Source organism: Biomphalaria glabrata, chromosome 13 (genome assembly GCF_947242115.1).
Source record: "Biomphalaria glabrata chromosome 13, xgBioGlab47.1, whole genome shotgun sequence".
In the NCBI taxonomy this organism is placed as follows: Eukaryota; Metazoa; Mollusca; class Gastropoda; family Planorbidae; genus Biomphalaria; species Biomphalaria glabrata.
This window is the reverse complement of record NC_074723.1, coordinates 11,055,608-11,068,941: the sequence shown is the minus strand read 5'-3', so window position 1 is coordinate 11,068,941 and position 13,334 is coordinate 11,055,608. Positions and strand designations below refer to the sequence as shown.

The window sequence follows — 13,334 nt, the reverse complement described above, 5'->3', positions numbered from 1 at the left end:
GCTCACTTCTTATCCATTTTAACAAATATTTTAAATATATGTATATGTTTATAAATTTAGAGAAAACAAATTACTAAATGATTGTAAAATTCAAAAAATTTGTTTTAATTGTGACAAAATAAAACCTATTTGACCATTCATTTAGATAGGTGGTCATTTACTAAACTTCTCTTGTCTTGATGCAACTATTTGACTTCAGCTTAAGGCATGAGGTCTCCTGATGAAGATAAAGAAAAATCATTAATTGTATAACGTTATCTGCCATTACATAATAAAGCAATGGTTCTCAGACTTGTGGAGGCACAGTGGCTGAGTAATGAAGTGCTTGGCTTCCAAACTGAGGGGTCCCAGGTTCTAATCCAGGTGAAACCTGGGCTTTTTAATTTCGAAATCTTTAGGTCATATCGAAGCACACCTACCTCTATTGGGTACCTGACATTAGTTGGGGAAAAGTAAATGTGGTTTGTCATTGTGCTGGCCACATTACACCCTTGTTAACCGTGGACTAAGACCTTTTTATAAATCCTTATGCAAATTTGTTTTGATTACAAGGACTCTTATCGCATATAAAGACAACACATCAGAAACATTCACATAAATAGAAAAAGCACAACATATAGAGTTCATTCAGGGACAACACACAGGCATCTTGGTGGCGTTGATATAGTCTGACTGATTAAGGTACGAACGAGTTTTTGTACCGACAACGAATTGACGTAGTTAGGAGAGAGCGGGTTCAAAAAGTTCCTTTAAATATGGTATTGTTGTACGTGTGATTTTTTGATGCTCTTTTCATAATAAAACATCATTTACATCATCTGCCCCATAGATCATGCTCAATCAAGGCTCCCAGGATAGGTACCTTTTGGTTGAAACATTTACTTTTTAATTTAAACACTCAGCTCCCCCTCCCATTTCCTCTTATTTTGGAGCCACTGTAGCAAAAACCCACAGGATATAGATCTATTGAGATCATGAGATTTTAGCACATTTTAAATAAATGTTTTTCAAACGTTTACCAGTGACGCCCTTTAGACCAAAATATTAACATTTGCGTCCCCCCTTAACAATAGAGAGGGTACACTGCAAGCTAGTAGTGGGGTCCGGCGCCAAGCGTTCTCTTACACTGATATTCAGAAACTCATTTTCCTGGGGTCTACAACGCACAGTTTCTCCGAATAAAAGGAGCACAGTGTAGGAGTAGGAAGGACTCAAAGAGTGTCAGAACAGCTGCAAGAACATGTACGTTTGTGATTGGCTTGATCGTCTTGAGCAAGACGTCTGTTAGCGAGCCTGGTATTGCTCACGCAAAAGACGTAAATAGAACAATGATAGGGCTTACGTCATTCAAGGGAAATAGGACAGGACACACTGGAGAAAACATATTTATATGTCTTCTTTTTAAAAAGAGTTTTGAATTCATCTTATTTCAGATATCTCTCGCAAAAACAGCGTGAAAAGTCCTTCTTAAATTATGAAACAATGTAACAATTTATTATTTAAACATTGATACCATAATAATACTCATATTTATTAATACAAAAAAAAAAACGCTATGATGCTAATTCGACATATTTTTGTCCTCATTTTGTCAACGGGTCGTATAAAGCCTTTCGCTTTTTGTACTTAAAAGGACCCAAAGAAATTTGAATGAGATTAAGTCTTTTTTTTTAATCGGTATATCGATTTTGTTAACTATACGTTTTCGTGAGCATCTATGAGGATTGAGGCGAATATCAACTGCATTGTTTAGGCCTACCTTAAATAAAGTCCAGGGTTGAGTTAAAGATTTCATTAAAAATACACGAATTTTTAAATAGAATTTATTTTTTGTTCAAGCTAAAAAAAAATAATTTTAAGTCACTTTTGGTAAGGCGTGAAGATGAGTCTTAACTCCACAAAGGACCAGACGCTCATTGGATAGAACATTACCAAAAAATTGCTTCTAGGCATTGCAAACATACTATTGGGCCGACATATTATTATTGTATTCATTATTTTGATTCGCATCCAAATACTTACCACAGGGTCCGACATTCTTTCTGCAGTTATCAATCTGGAGCTCTAGCATTTGAATTTCCCCGGTCATTCTCTGGGCAGCAGCGCACATGGACATCATGTAGCCGTGAAGGAGATACTTGATCTTAGCTTCTTTCTCCATTTCAGCGAACCACTTCAGATGTGTCTGTAGGGAAATTCAAAGTTGGCAACATGTTGTCTCGTATTGAAAAAAAAAAAAGTAAAATAATTTCAAAGAAATGTATTTATGTAGAAAAAGTAAAAAAATTGGGAGGGAAACTCTCATCGAAACTTCCAGACGTCAGTGCTTACATTTTGGTCAAGAAGATGTGACTTGACTTAATCCTCTTGACTCCCATTGAAGCATAGGCTACTTCGTAATCGGACTCTGTTTTGGGCAATTCTGCTCATTTGGGTCATTGTCCATCCTGCCATCTTTGTTTTCTTGTTTACCGATCTCCTGATTCTCCACCATGTTTTGCTTTGTGCTCCCAATATTTCTAGAGACTGTCTAGCAATGTTGTCTGTTGTTCTTGGCATTGTGTTCAAGATGTAGTCTATTTTTAACTTGTCTAAAAGCAAATGTAAGCTTTCGTACTCTGAAATATTCTGGATATGTAGTCCTCTGCTTTAATAAATCACACTATTTTTTGATGGTCTGAAGTTTATTTTTAATAGTTGTCCCTTTATTGCTGGAGAATAAGGATTGAAGGCTATAATATCTCGAAGAAGACTTCCTCTTGTAGGAGTAGATCTAATCTAAATAGCATGTCAAAGTAGCATCTTTGATATGCCTTCATTTCCTCTTCTTTTCTTCGACGTTTGAAATCATAGTTTCCAGAACGTGCTTGCGTTGATATTCTTTGTATCCACAGCTGGGACTGCGTAGACACTTGAAATACTGCACTCCTCATTAATCTCGAAGACAAGCCTTACATTATTATTGTATTCACATAGGGCTCTTTAGGACTAGATTATATCTTCTCAATAATAAACTTGTCTGTCCACTTAGTGTTGATACCGTAATAATGCTAAAAAAAATATAGGAGAAGGGGGACTGGAAAGGAAGAGTGATAAACAACAAAAATGATACAAACCCCGTCAAACATAGTATTCGTGTCGTCTGGGACCGTGCCATTGTTATTCATTGTGTCATTACCACTGAGTGTTTCGTTGCCACTAACGGTGTCGTTTCCACTTGATGTTTCATTTCCACTGGATGCATCATACAATGTGATCACCATTTTGTCTCCCAACTGACCATCGTCTAATCTGTTATGGAAAGTAAAGTAGCAATTATACATAAAACACTGAACCATAATCTTCAAATACAAAAACAAAATCTTATGAAATGCTCAGAAAGACACAAAGATAAAGGCACATTCCTCGTTCCATATGCTAGGACAAATTTGTACAAACGTTACTTTTTCCCTAGTGCTATTAGAGCATGAAATGGGTTTCCTGAGCCAGCCAGGAAAACCAATGACTTGGCAGAATTTAAGTCATTGGTTAAGATGCATGACTAAATGCATGACGCGTAGGATGTAATCATCTTCATTTTTGAAGTAACGTCTGTATTATATAAGATGAGATATGGAATGCCTTTTTTAGAACTGGTTTATATGTACAAGAGTATCGTCACTACCACTCATTAACGTCGTATTTCTCATCATTGATATTGTCTATAAAAAAATTCGGAGATGCGTGTAAATGTAAAACACAAATACACTCTCCCATAAGATGCAAAACTTATAACATTGCAAAGCTTTTTCTAAACTTTTTTATTTACCAACATAGTGTTATGATATTTCCTTATTTCACTTATTAAACTTGTTTATATTGTTAATATTATTGTTTATATTGTTAATATTGATGAAGTTATTGTTAGGATAATGTGTTTCTTTGAAATATTTATTATTGTTACCAGCCTCTAAAAAACACACATTTGACCGCCTCAGTTTTAGATCAAGAGATATTTTGTTAGATTTGTTTCGTGTGTATTGACTATATAATAATGCACATACACGAGACGATCTATTCTAATGCAACATGGCTATCGTACGACGAACCTCATTTTAACACGCTTCTTTGTCAATATCTTATTTATAGGCTACTTATTGTTGTCTACGTATTGTAATGTACAAATAAATAGCGTTCGGTCTATTAAAAAAACGACACTCTTTTGTCTCTGGTAAACATAAATGTTGTATGAACGCAGCAAAAGTGAATCGAAAGAATGGTAGCTTAGCAATCTTTATTTGATCACCAGAATTTCTTCATAAAGTCTTGCCACATTCACGCGCTACCTAAGTCTGAGGGAACATTAATATTTTTCTCGGAGTGCTTGACCTCGCTCTCCTGTTCCAAATGTCCTCGGTACGCTTAGGTTTATATCTAGTACCCTCAAAAAAACAACAACAGATGTGTAGATTTTGTTTCTATTTTCTACCTTTTTATACAGAAAAATTAATTTCATCCAGACCAATGACGGGGACCCTTAGACACATGGTTTCCACTTTTAAGACTAAGAAAGCTTTATTGATCCTTATTGGAGATTTTTATTTGTACAAACGCTACTTCTTCCCAAGTGCTATTAGATCATGGAATGGGTTGCTTGAATCAGTAAAGAAAACCAACGGCTTAGCAGAGTTTATTTCATTGATTAGCATTGCATGACTAAATTGACACAGGGACACGCATAGGAAGTAATCGTCTTCTGTTTTGAAGTAACGTCAGTAATTTATAAGATAAGAAGAAGAAAGAAAGTTCCTCCATAGCTAGCCTGGTGTATCCGGTGTACTAAATAAAGGCAGTGTAGACAAACTGTGTGTGTGTTTTTAAAGGTACTTTTTAGTAGCGCGAATTTAATTTTCTACACGCTTCTGTTTGTAATACAAGTAACATTTTAAAAAGTTTTTTTTAAGACGATTCCTCCTTTAGGAAGCTAATGACCTCATGTCTGGAAAATTGGAAATTTGTTGCGATTCCAAGTACATAACATGTACGTCATGTAGGCCTACTGTTTTTATAACTCACTCTGTCTGGTAAAAATCTTGTACCCGTTTTTCCCCCACTTCCCATTCTCGGATCAATTTGAAACTTTGCATAATTGTTAAGTGTCGAAGACAATATACGAATTAATTTTTTAAAAAAGTAACCAATTAGTTTATTTATTAGTGGTAATTAAGAGATATAAATCTTGCAGTATTGAGCTTTAATTTTGTGGTGTTTTTTTTTTAAAGAGTAGGCTATTTTTATTTCCTTTTAGTTCATTGTGACTATCAAAGTATTGAAATTTGTAGTTTAGAGGTTTAGAAGAGTATTGTCAGTTCACTGACAGTTCAGTGCATGAACTAAGAAGCATGATTTAATCTTTGTGGCTTGTGTTTTCCTGAGCCCCAGTCTTATTTAATTTTAGTGTTTATTTATTAAACTATTGTTGAGCTTTAATCTTCTTCTAAGTTCGGTTTTATGAAAGGCGTCTCTAGAGTAAGCTTTACAACGAACCATTTTCTTGTGTTGTTTTTAATGTTAATATTTTAAACTTACTCTTCTAACATTTCTTTAGCATTGCTGCCGCCCTGGCACAGAGACAGAAAGTGTACTGTGGTCTGAAAGACGAATTTCATCCTTTGTGCTTCAAAGTTCTCAGTCAGTTCTTCCATTTTCTCTGACAGATATTTTTTCATCTGAACTCTTTCCATCTGACGGTAAACTTCTGCTTTGGCTTCTTTCTCTTCAGCCTCCTTCATAGCCTTTAGAGTTGGCAACAAAACCCAAAATTATGAAACGTCTATGAGATAAATTGCGCGAACATTTAATAACAAAGCATATTTAGGACCAAGATCTAATTGTGAAACAATTATGATTAGCTTGAAACATAATATACAAAATTAAAACCTAAACACTGAGAGGCGTGTGTAATGTCCATTCTTCCTTTCATTTTGATTTGTGCTCTATCACGCTATCCTTTCAAATCGTTCCATACAAAAATCAAACATAAGACTAGATCTACAAGAGAAACAAAATTTCACTGAAATATGAAGTTATGTTGGATAGCATAAAAGGAGTGGCCACATTTAAAACTAAGTAAATAGACCGAAGCCAATAATGTTTTATGCGAGTTGTTTATTCTCGTCTGAATGCTGCATTGAAATAGTAGAGTGTACATTCTATAGCCAAGTGAATAAAGCTAACAACTTTTTAAACTTTAGCCTAGATCTAGATCTATAGGCTATATTTCTTCAATATTACGTTACGCACAAAGCATAATTCAACTATGGAGTACTTAGTGCATTACGCTTTTTAAAAAAAGCCGAAGATGTAGGTTAACGCTCCTAAATATATTTATGTTTCTAATAAGTAGGATACCACTTGAGTATTCTGTTTTACAATAGGGGCCTAGGCCTACCTCTATTCAAATCATAACTTTATGGAAGGTGAAGGGGGAAATCTGGACACGGATCTCAAAAACGTCTCTAACGATTTCCTTTAGATATAACAGTTGATGTGTATCACTGAGAAAAGAATTACTAGCTCGTTGGCCACACGGGGAAAACTCTAGTTTGACAGTTATAATTTTTCGAAGTAAAAAAAATTAAAAGTAAATTTGCCGACAGAACTATATCTAGAAATCACTTATACATAAAGCACCGAAGTCTTCAAATACAAAAACAAAGACTAATAAAATACTTAGAAAAATAAAGGCACAGTCCTTGTCCCATAATCTAGGACACATTTTGACAAATATTCACAATGGGTAGCATGAGTCAGCCAGGAAAACCAATGACTTGGCAGAGTTTAAGTTATGGATTAACATGCATGACTAGATTGACCTATGGACACTCGTAGGACATAATCATCTTTTTTTTTTTTTGAAGTAACGTCTGTATTTTATAAGATAAGATATAATCTACATCCAACTGTAATCCAGCATCAGTTTTTAAAGGACTATCGCGTGCTTGAAAGGACTTTTGATTTCGGCAATTTCTAGACATAAGGAATTATTGATTCAAGAGTTTAATAAATTAATATTTAGAAAAAAATTTTCGCAGTGTCTTCTAAGTATAGATCTAAAAGTCTATCATTGGAATATTATAAAGTGTAGTAGATTTATACATTCGCTTAACCAGCATTCTTTCTCGGGAGGGGGGGCGGGGAAAAAATGTTCCATTGTTTTTTAATGTAACATTCTTTTGTTATTAAGAGAAAGACAATCGCTCTATACGTTGTATATAGGAGATATTGTCTTTTCAAAGTATATTACATGTTTTTATATCAAAGTCCCTACATTTTTTTTTTAACAAATATACAGTGCAACACCGTAACACGATACACAATGCTACACACTATAGGCTACAATGCTACAGAAATACACGTAAAACGCTACTCAATATAGCCTAAAGTCCTACACAATTACACAGTGAAATTTTCCTCTCTTCCATTTTGTTGAAATTCGTTTCAGAATATTTCCGTTCAAACCGAATAGTTCTGTCCCATAGATCTGTGTTACCAAGCTATGTGCACATCTCATTTTTACACAGATTTGACATCTACATACGCATTCAACTTACTTGCATTCAACTTACTTGCATTCAACTTACTTGCATTCAACTTACTTGCATTCACCTTACTTGCATTCACCTTACTTGCATTCTTCTTACTTGCATTCAACTTACTTGCATTCACCTTACTTGCATTCAACTTACTTGCATTCACCTTACTTGCATTCAACTTACTTGCATTCAACTTACTTACATTCAACTTACTTGCATTCACCTTACTTGCATTCACCTTACTTGCATTCACCTTACTTGCATTCAACTTACTTGCATTCACCTTACTTGCATTCTTCTTACTTGCATTCAACTTACTTGCATTCAACTTACTTGCATTCACCTTACTTGCATTCAACTTACTTGCATTCACCTTACTTGCATTCAACTTACTTGCATTCAACTTACTTGCATTCAACTTACTTGCATTCACCTTACTTGCATTCTTCAACTTACTTGCATTCAACTTACTTGCATTCACCTTACTTGCATTCACCTTACTTGCATTCACCTTACTTGCATTCACCTTACTTGCATTCTTCAACTTACTTGCATTCTTCTTACTTGCATTCAACTTACTTGCATTCACCTTACTTGCATTCTTCAACTTACTTGCATTCACCTTACTTGCATTCTTCAACTTACTTGCATTCTTCTTACTTGCATTCTTCAACTTACTTGCATTCACCTTACTTGCATTCAACTTACTTGCATTCAACTTACTTGCATTCTTCAACTTACTTGCATTCAACTTACTTGCATTCAACTTACTTGCATTCTTCAACTTACTTGCATTCACCTTACTTGCATTCTTCAACTTACTTGCATTCAACTTGCTTGCATTCAACTTACTTGCATTCTTCAACTTACTTGCATTCAACTTACTTGCATTCTTCAACTTACTTACATTCACCTTACTTGCATTCAACTTACTTGCATTCTTCAACTTACTTGCATTCACCTTACTTGCATTCTTCAACTTACTTGCATTCACCTTACTTGCATTCTTCAACTTACTTACATTCACCTTACTTGCATTCAACTTACTTGCATTCTTCAACTTACTTGCATTCACCTTACTTGCATTCTTCAACTTACTTGCATTCACCTTACTTGCATTCTTCAACTTACTTGCATTCACCTTACTTGCATTCAACTTACTTGCATTCTTCAACTTACTTGCATTCATCTTACTTGCATTCTTCAACTTACTTACATTCACCTTACTTGCATTCAACTTACTTGCATTCTTCAACTTACTTGCATTCACCTTACTTGCATTCTTCAACTTACTTGCATTCACCTTACTTGCATTCAACTTACTTGCATTCAACTTACTTGCATTCACCTTACATGCATTCAACTTACTTGCATTCACCTTACTTACATTCAACTTACTTGCATTCACCTTACTTGCATTCAACTTACTTGCATTCAACTTACTTGCATTCACCTTACTTGCATTCAACTTACTTGCATTCACCTTACTTACATTCAACTTACTTGCATTCACCTTACTTGCATTCAACTTACTTGCATTCACCTTACTTACATTCAACTTACTTGCATTCAACTTACTTGCATTCACCTTACTTACATTCAACTTACTTGCATTCACCTTACTTACATTCAACTTACTTGCATTCACCTTACTTACATTCAACTTACTTGCATGCGGACATATCTTCTGAAGTCAGAGACTAATTCCTTGTCGCTCTCTTTGCTGTCACTGTCATCATCTCTGTCCTAAATGAGATGAGCATTAACATTTTCACAATTTCATTTCGAATTGTTGTTTTTTTTCTCAATAAATTGGTTAGATCTACAATTACCCATAAATAATTATCAATCTTTTTTTTTTTTATATATTTTAATTAATATTAATACAATTTGAAAAGTCTACATACATTTTAAGCATTTTATTTCGTAATACACCGGAAAGCGTTGTTATATTAGGGGGAGAGGGAGAATAGATAGATAGATAGATAGATAGATAGATATAGATAGATAGATAGATAGATAGATAGATAGATAGATAGATAGATAGATAGATAGATAGATAGATAGATAGATAGATAGATAGATAGATTAGATAGATAGATAGAGATAGATAGATAGATAGATAGATAGATAGATAGATAGATAGATAGATAGATAGATAGATAGATAGAGAGATAGCTAGATTAGATAGATAGATAGATAGATAGATAGATAGATAGATAGATAGAGATAGATAGATAGATAGATAGATAGATAGATAGATAGATAGATAGATAGATAGATAGATAGAGATAGATAGATAGATAGATAGATAAATAGATAGATAGATAGATAGATAGATAGATAGATAGATAGATAGATAGATAGATAGATAGATAGATAGATAGATAATACATAGTGCGTTGGTGTGTAATTATGCAATAATTGTTTTAGTATGGTGAAAATATTTGGTGATATTTTGACCACTGACCTGTCTGCGGTTTTCCCAGCCTCGAGATTTGTGATCGCGCCAAGATTTCTTATCGCCCCAGCCTTTCAAGTCGTCCCAAGATTTTTTATCGCCCCAACCTTTCATTTCACCCCAATCCTTTTTGTCGCCCCAGTCTTCGTCAGGCTGATCATCTTTCTCTTCCCGAAACATGTTCTCCTTCAGATCCTCCTCAATCTCTGCGAACAAGGATTTTAAGCTGCCTCCTAGAACAGCTGACACCATCAGGAGGACCAGTGCAGTGAGAAACTTCATGTTGAAATTTCTGTAGAATTCAGACAAATGTTTGTAATACTATTGGACTTAACCATACAACGTGCCTAGGCCTATTTCATAACCTATAATACCTTAACGAACCCAACAAACACAAATACAATTTGAACAGACATTTCAATCATTTGAAAGAAATAAACTTTCATTGATAACATTAGAAGACCAAAAAAATATTTTAAAAAGGTGTAACAAAAAAAAATACCCGTTAAAAAGTGTGTTTTTTTTCTCCTAAAATGTTCAAATTATCATTTTATCTCGTCTTTCAATTTTATCCTAAGTCTGAGAAAAGCAAATAGGCCTATCTTTTTTTTTAAAGAGTATCACTACTACGAGCACCCACGTAATATCCGGGTCACCCGTTGATTAAAAATATTTATAAAAAAAAAATTCTAATGGCAACTATTGCTGGTGTTGTTTAATGTGCATATTTCATTGAATTTAATATTTTTGAAATGTGGAGGACTATTTTAAGGATGAGGCCCTGAGTTTTGCAATTCCTTAATTCCGGCCCTAATTGGTTTGACACAGAAACTAGATAACATTTTAGTTCTGTGTTCATATTAGTTTATAAAATTCTTTCTTTAAAAAAAAACTAGATTTATTAGGTATTTTATAATATGACATGCTTTTAAATATTAATATTTTTATTAATAAGAGGATTTTTATTAAAGCTTTCGAAAAAGTGTAGGGGCCTCCATAAAAATTCTGCACTAAGGCCTCCACATTCTTAAATCCGGCCTTGTCTCTTTCTGTTAGTTTAGAGTTCGTGTTTATAGACTTGTACGAAAAGTAAAAGTCCTACAATTTCCCTGACAGACTTTTTAAAGGCACCTTTTGGCTTGCAACTCGTCGGCTTTTTTTTTTTTGTTTTGTTCTTTTAATTATTCAATGAGAGTTAGATCTACAGGATAAAAGTAGAGGCTTGAAGACGTCTGTTTAAAAAAAAAGACTAGCCCTTTTTCTCCTAAGTGATTGTAATTTCAATTAACTTTCATTTGATAAATTCTTTCACAAAAAAAATAAGTTCAGTGACAATTCATTTAGATCCACTAAGAGGATAACTAATTAAGTCAAATCTAAGGGAAAGCTTACCAAATGAAAGTCTGTTAGTTCGAAGCTTCAGCAGACGATGCAGAGCGAACGTTCCCCGTGTCTTAATTAAACCAGACGCCAATGTCTTTTATAGAAACTTTGTCGGAAGTCAAACTGGCATTGCCACACACACACACACGCCCAAGCCATTTGTTTAAGAGTGTGCTTAAGGGAAGGAGGGGTACTCCTCTCAAGCATAGAGCTTACAGAAGTACGATTGAATTTCTTTTCATATTTATTTGAATAGATATTTAGGCGTGGCATTTAGATCTGAATGCAACTGAGTCTATAGATTCCTTTTTCTTATTCTCATGGCTTCTTGAAAGACAATCCAAAAAGATTGTACTAAAAAATGTAGCTTTATATTCTTTAAAATATGAGTCCACATTTTAGAAACTAATTTCACCAGATTACATTTTGAGACGACTTTTTAGGCGCACTATCTTTTCAAAAGTAGGTGTAAATCAAATTTCTATCAAATTGGAATCGCAGGGTTTGCACCCTGCTCAGTACTCTCCATTACTTCTGATAATAATTACTTCACAATTTTCTCTCATTAAAATGATGTACATTGTGCTGCAATTATATATGACAGTGTATGTATCATTTATCGTTTCAGCACTTACCTTCAAAATGTATATTTATGTTAAGCCCACTTAAGCATATGGCCAGGTTACCAGACGCCGGCAAAAGGAGGACATGTCCACTTTCTTTGGGTGGTGTCTTCCCTAAGGTATTCATTCAGTTGTTTACTTTATAACATTTTATCAAGGGATTGAATTTATACATTAATATTTGTGGTTATAACACACAAATAATTTGGTAAACAGCAGAATGATGGCAGGTATAATAATAATAATAATAATCTTTATTGTGCATATGGAAATTTGTCTTTCAATTTGTGCATTCCACAAACAAAAAACATTATAACTATAAGAAACCAAAGTGTACATTCACCCCAGACAACCTCTTTCACGAATAGTTCGTTCAAACAAGACATTTTAAAATGAATCTGTTACTCAGAGCTCCTCTATTGTACTCATGGGCAAAATAACGCTTAAAGAGCGCTGTAACATAATGATATTTTATGTACATTTGCACACTAGCGCGTCAGTGCAACACCGCTTGTGTTTACGTAATAAATGGAGTTCCTAATATGTCTTCCCTCTTAAGCACTAGTTTGTTATTTGTGTAATACAAATATTCTACATGGTGTCAGAGTAAAACTTAAAAAGCTGTCCAGAAAAAGTTTTTTATTAATCTAATAATGGCTTCTTTTTATTTTGAGCAACCAATCTTGAATTGGAATGCTAAAGATCTGTACCAAGAGTTTTTAAGGTTTCAACAGCAGGTGAGCTTTTGTTTCAAAGGACCGTTAGCTGGTGCCGATAGTAAACAAAAAGCCGTGAGGTTTACAAAACTCTAAATATTAGTGATAGTGAAGAGGGAGATCCGCAATTGCTACTAAAGAAAATAGAAGACTACATAAGACCAAGACAAGATTTACAGCACATCAGAGAAAGCAGGTAGAAGGAGAAAGTTTTGATAACTTTGTTAAAGACCTAAAGCTTCTCATTATGGACTGTGAGTATGATGATCTAGATGAAATACTTATTGATTTGATCATTAGTGGAGTCATACACGAAAAGGTACAGTTAAGACTACTTGACCAGGGACAGTAGTTGACCCTTAGCAAGGCTATAGAAATAGGACAACAATATGAGATGTCGCAAAGCCAAGTGAAAATGTTTAGGGGCCAAGAAGTTCTAACAATCATGAGACAGTCACACAATGTACTCAAGCAGAAGTCTAAAGACAACTCAGATAAATTATGTAGTAAATGCGGCAAGAACCAAGAAAAGGGAAAATGTCCAGCAATAGGAACCACATGCAATTTCTGCAAGAAG

General features: G+C 34.3%; 1 protein-coding gene across 4 annotated transcripts; it reads right to left on the bottom strand.

Moving 5' to 3' along the window:
- Nucleotides 1–81: 81 nt before the first annotated feature.
- Nucleotides 82–11,586, bottom strand: LOC106075298 (uncharacterized). Of its 4 annotated transcripts, XM_056008205.1 has the most exons (8): nucleotides 11,428–11,586; nucleotides 10,143–10,327; nucleotides 10,045–10,106; nucleotides 9,243–9,320; nucleotides 5,569–5,774; nucleotides 3,117–3,291; nucleotides 2,023–2,185; nucleotides 82–217 (listed from the first exon to the last, which is right to left on the bottom strand). In XM_056008205.1, the coding sequence occupies exons 2-8, from the start codon at nucleotides 10,315–10,317 to the stop codon at nucleotides 201–203; spliced, it is 876 nt and encodes a 291-aa protein (XP_055864180.1). In that variant the 5' UTR covers nucleotides 10,318–10,327; nucleotides 11,428–11,586; the 3' UTR covers nucleotides 82–200. The 4 variants fall into 4 exon arrangements, with proteins under 4 accessions (XP_055864180.1, XP_055864178.1, XP_055864182.1 ...); XM_056008203.1 differs by having other exon boundaries at nucleotides 10,045–10,327; XM_056008207.1 differs by lacking the exon at nucleotides 9,243–9,320.
- Between the last annotated feature and the right edge of the window lie 1,748 nt (nucleotides 11,587–13,334).

Excerpts from the sequence above, each read along its gene's own strand:
- LOC106075298 (XM_056008203.1), bottom strand. The coding sequence starts at position 10,317 with ATGAAGTTTCTCACTGCACTGGTCCTCCTGATGGTGTCAGCTGTTCTA. Across the intron at positions 5,775-9,242 it reads GAAGATATGTCCGCATGCAA|GCTATGAAGGAGGCTGAAGA; the intron begins GTAAGTTGAATG and ends CCAACTCTAAAG. Across the intron at positions 2,186-3,116 it reads CGAATACTATGTTTGACGGG|ACACATCTGAAGTGGTTCGC; the intron begins GTTTGTATCATT and ends ATTTCCCTACAG.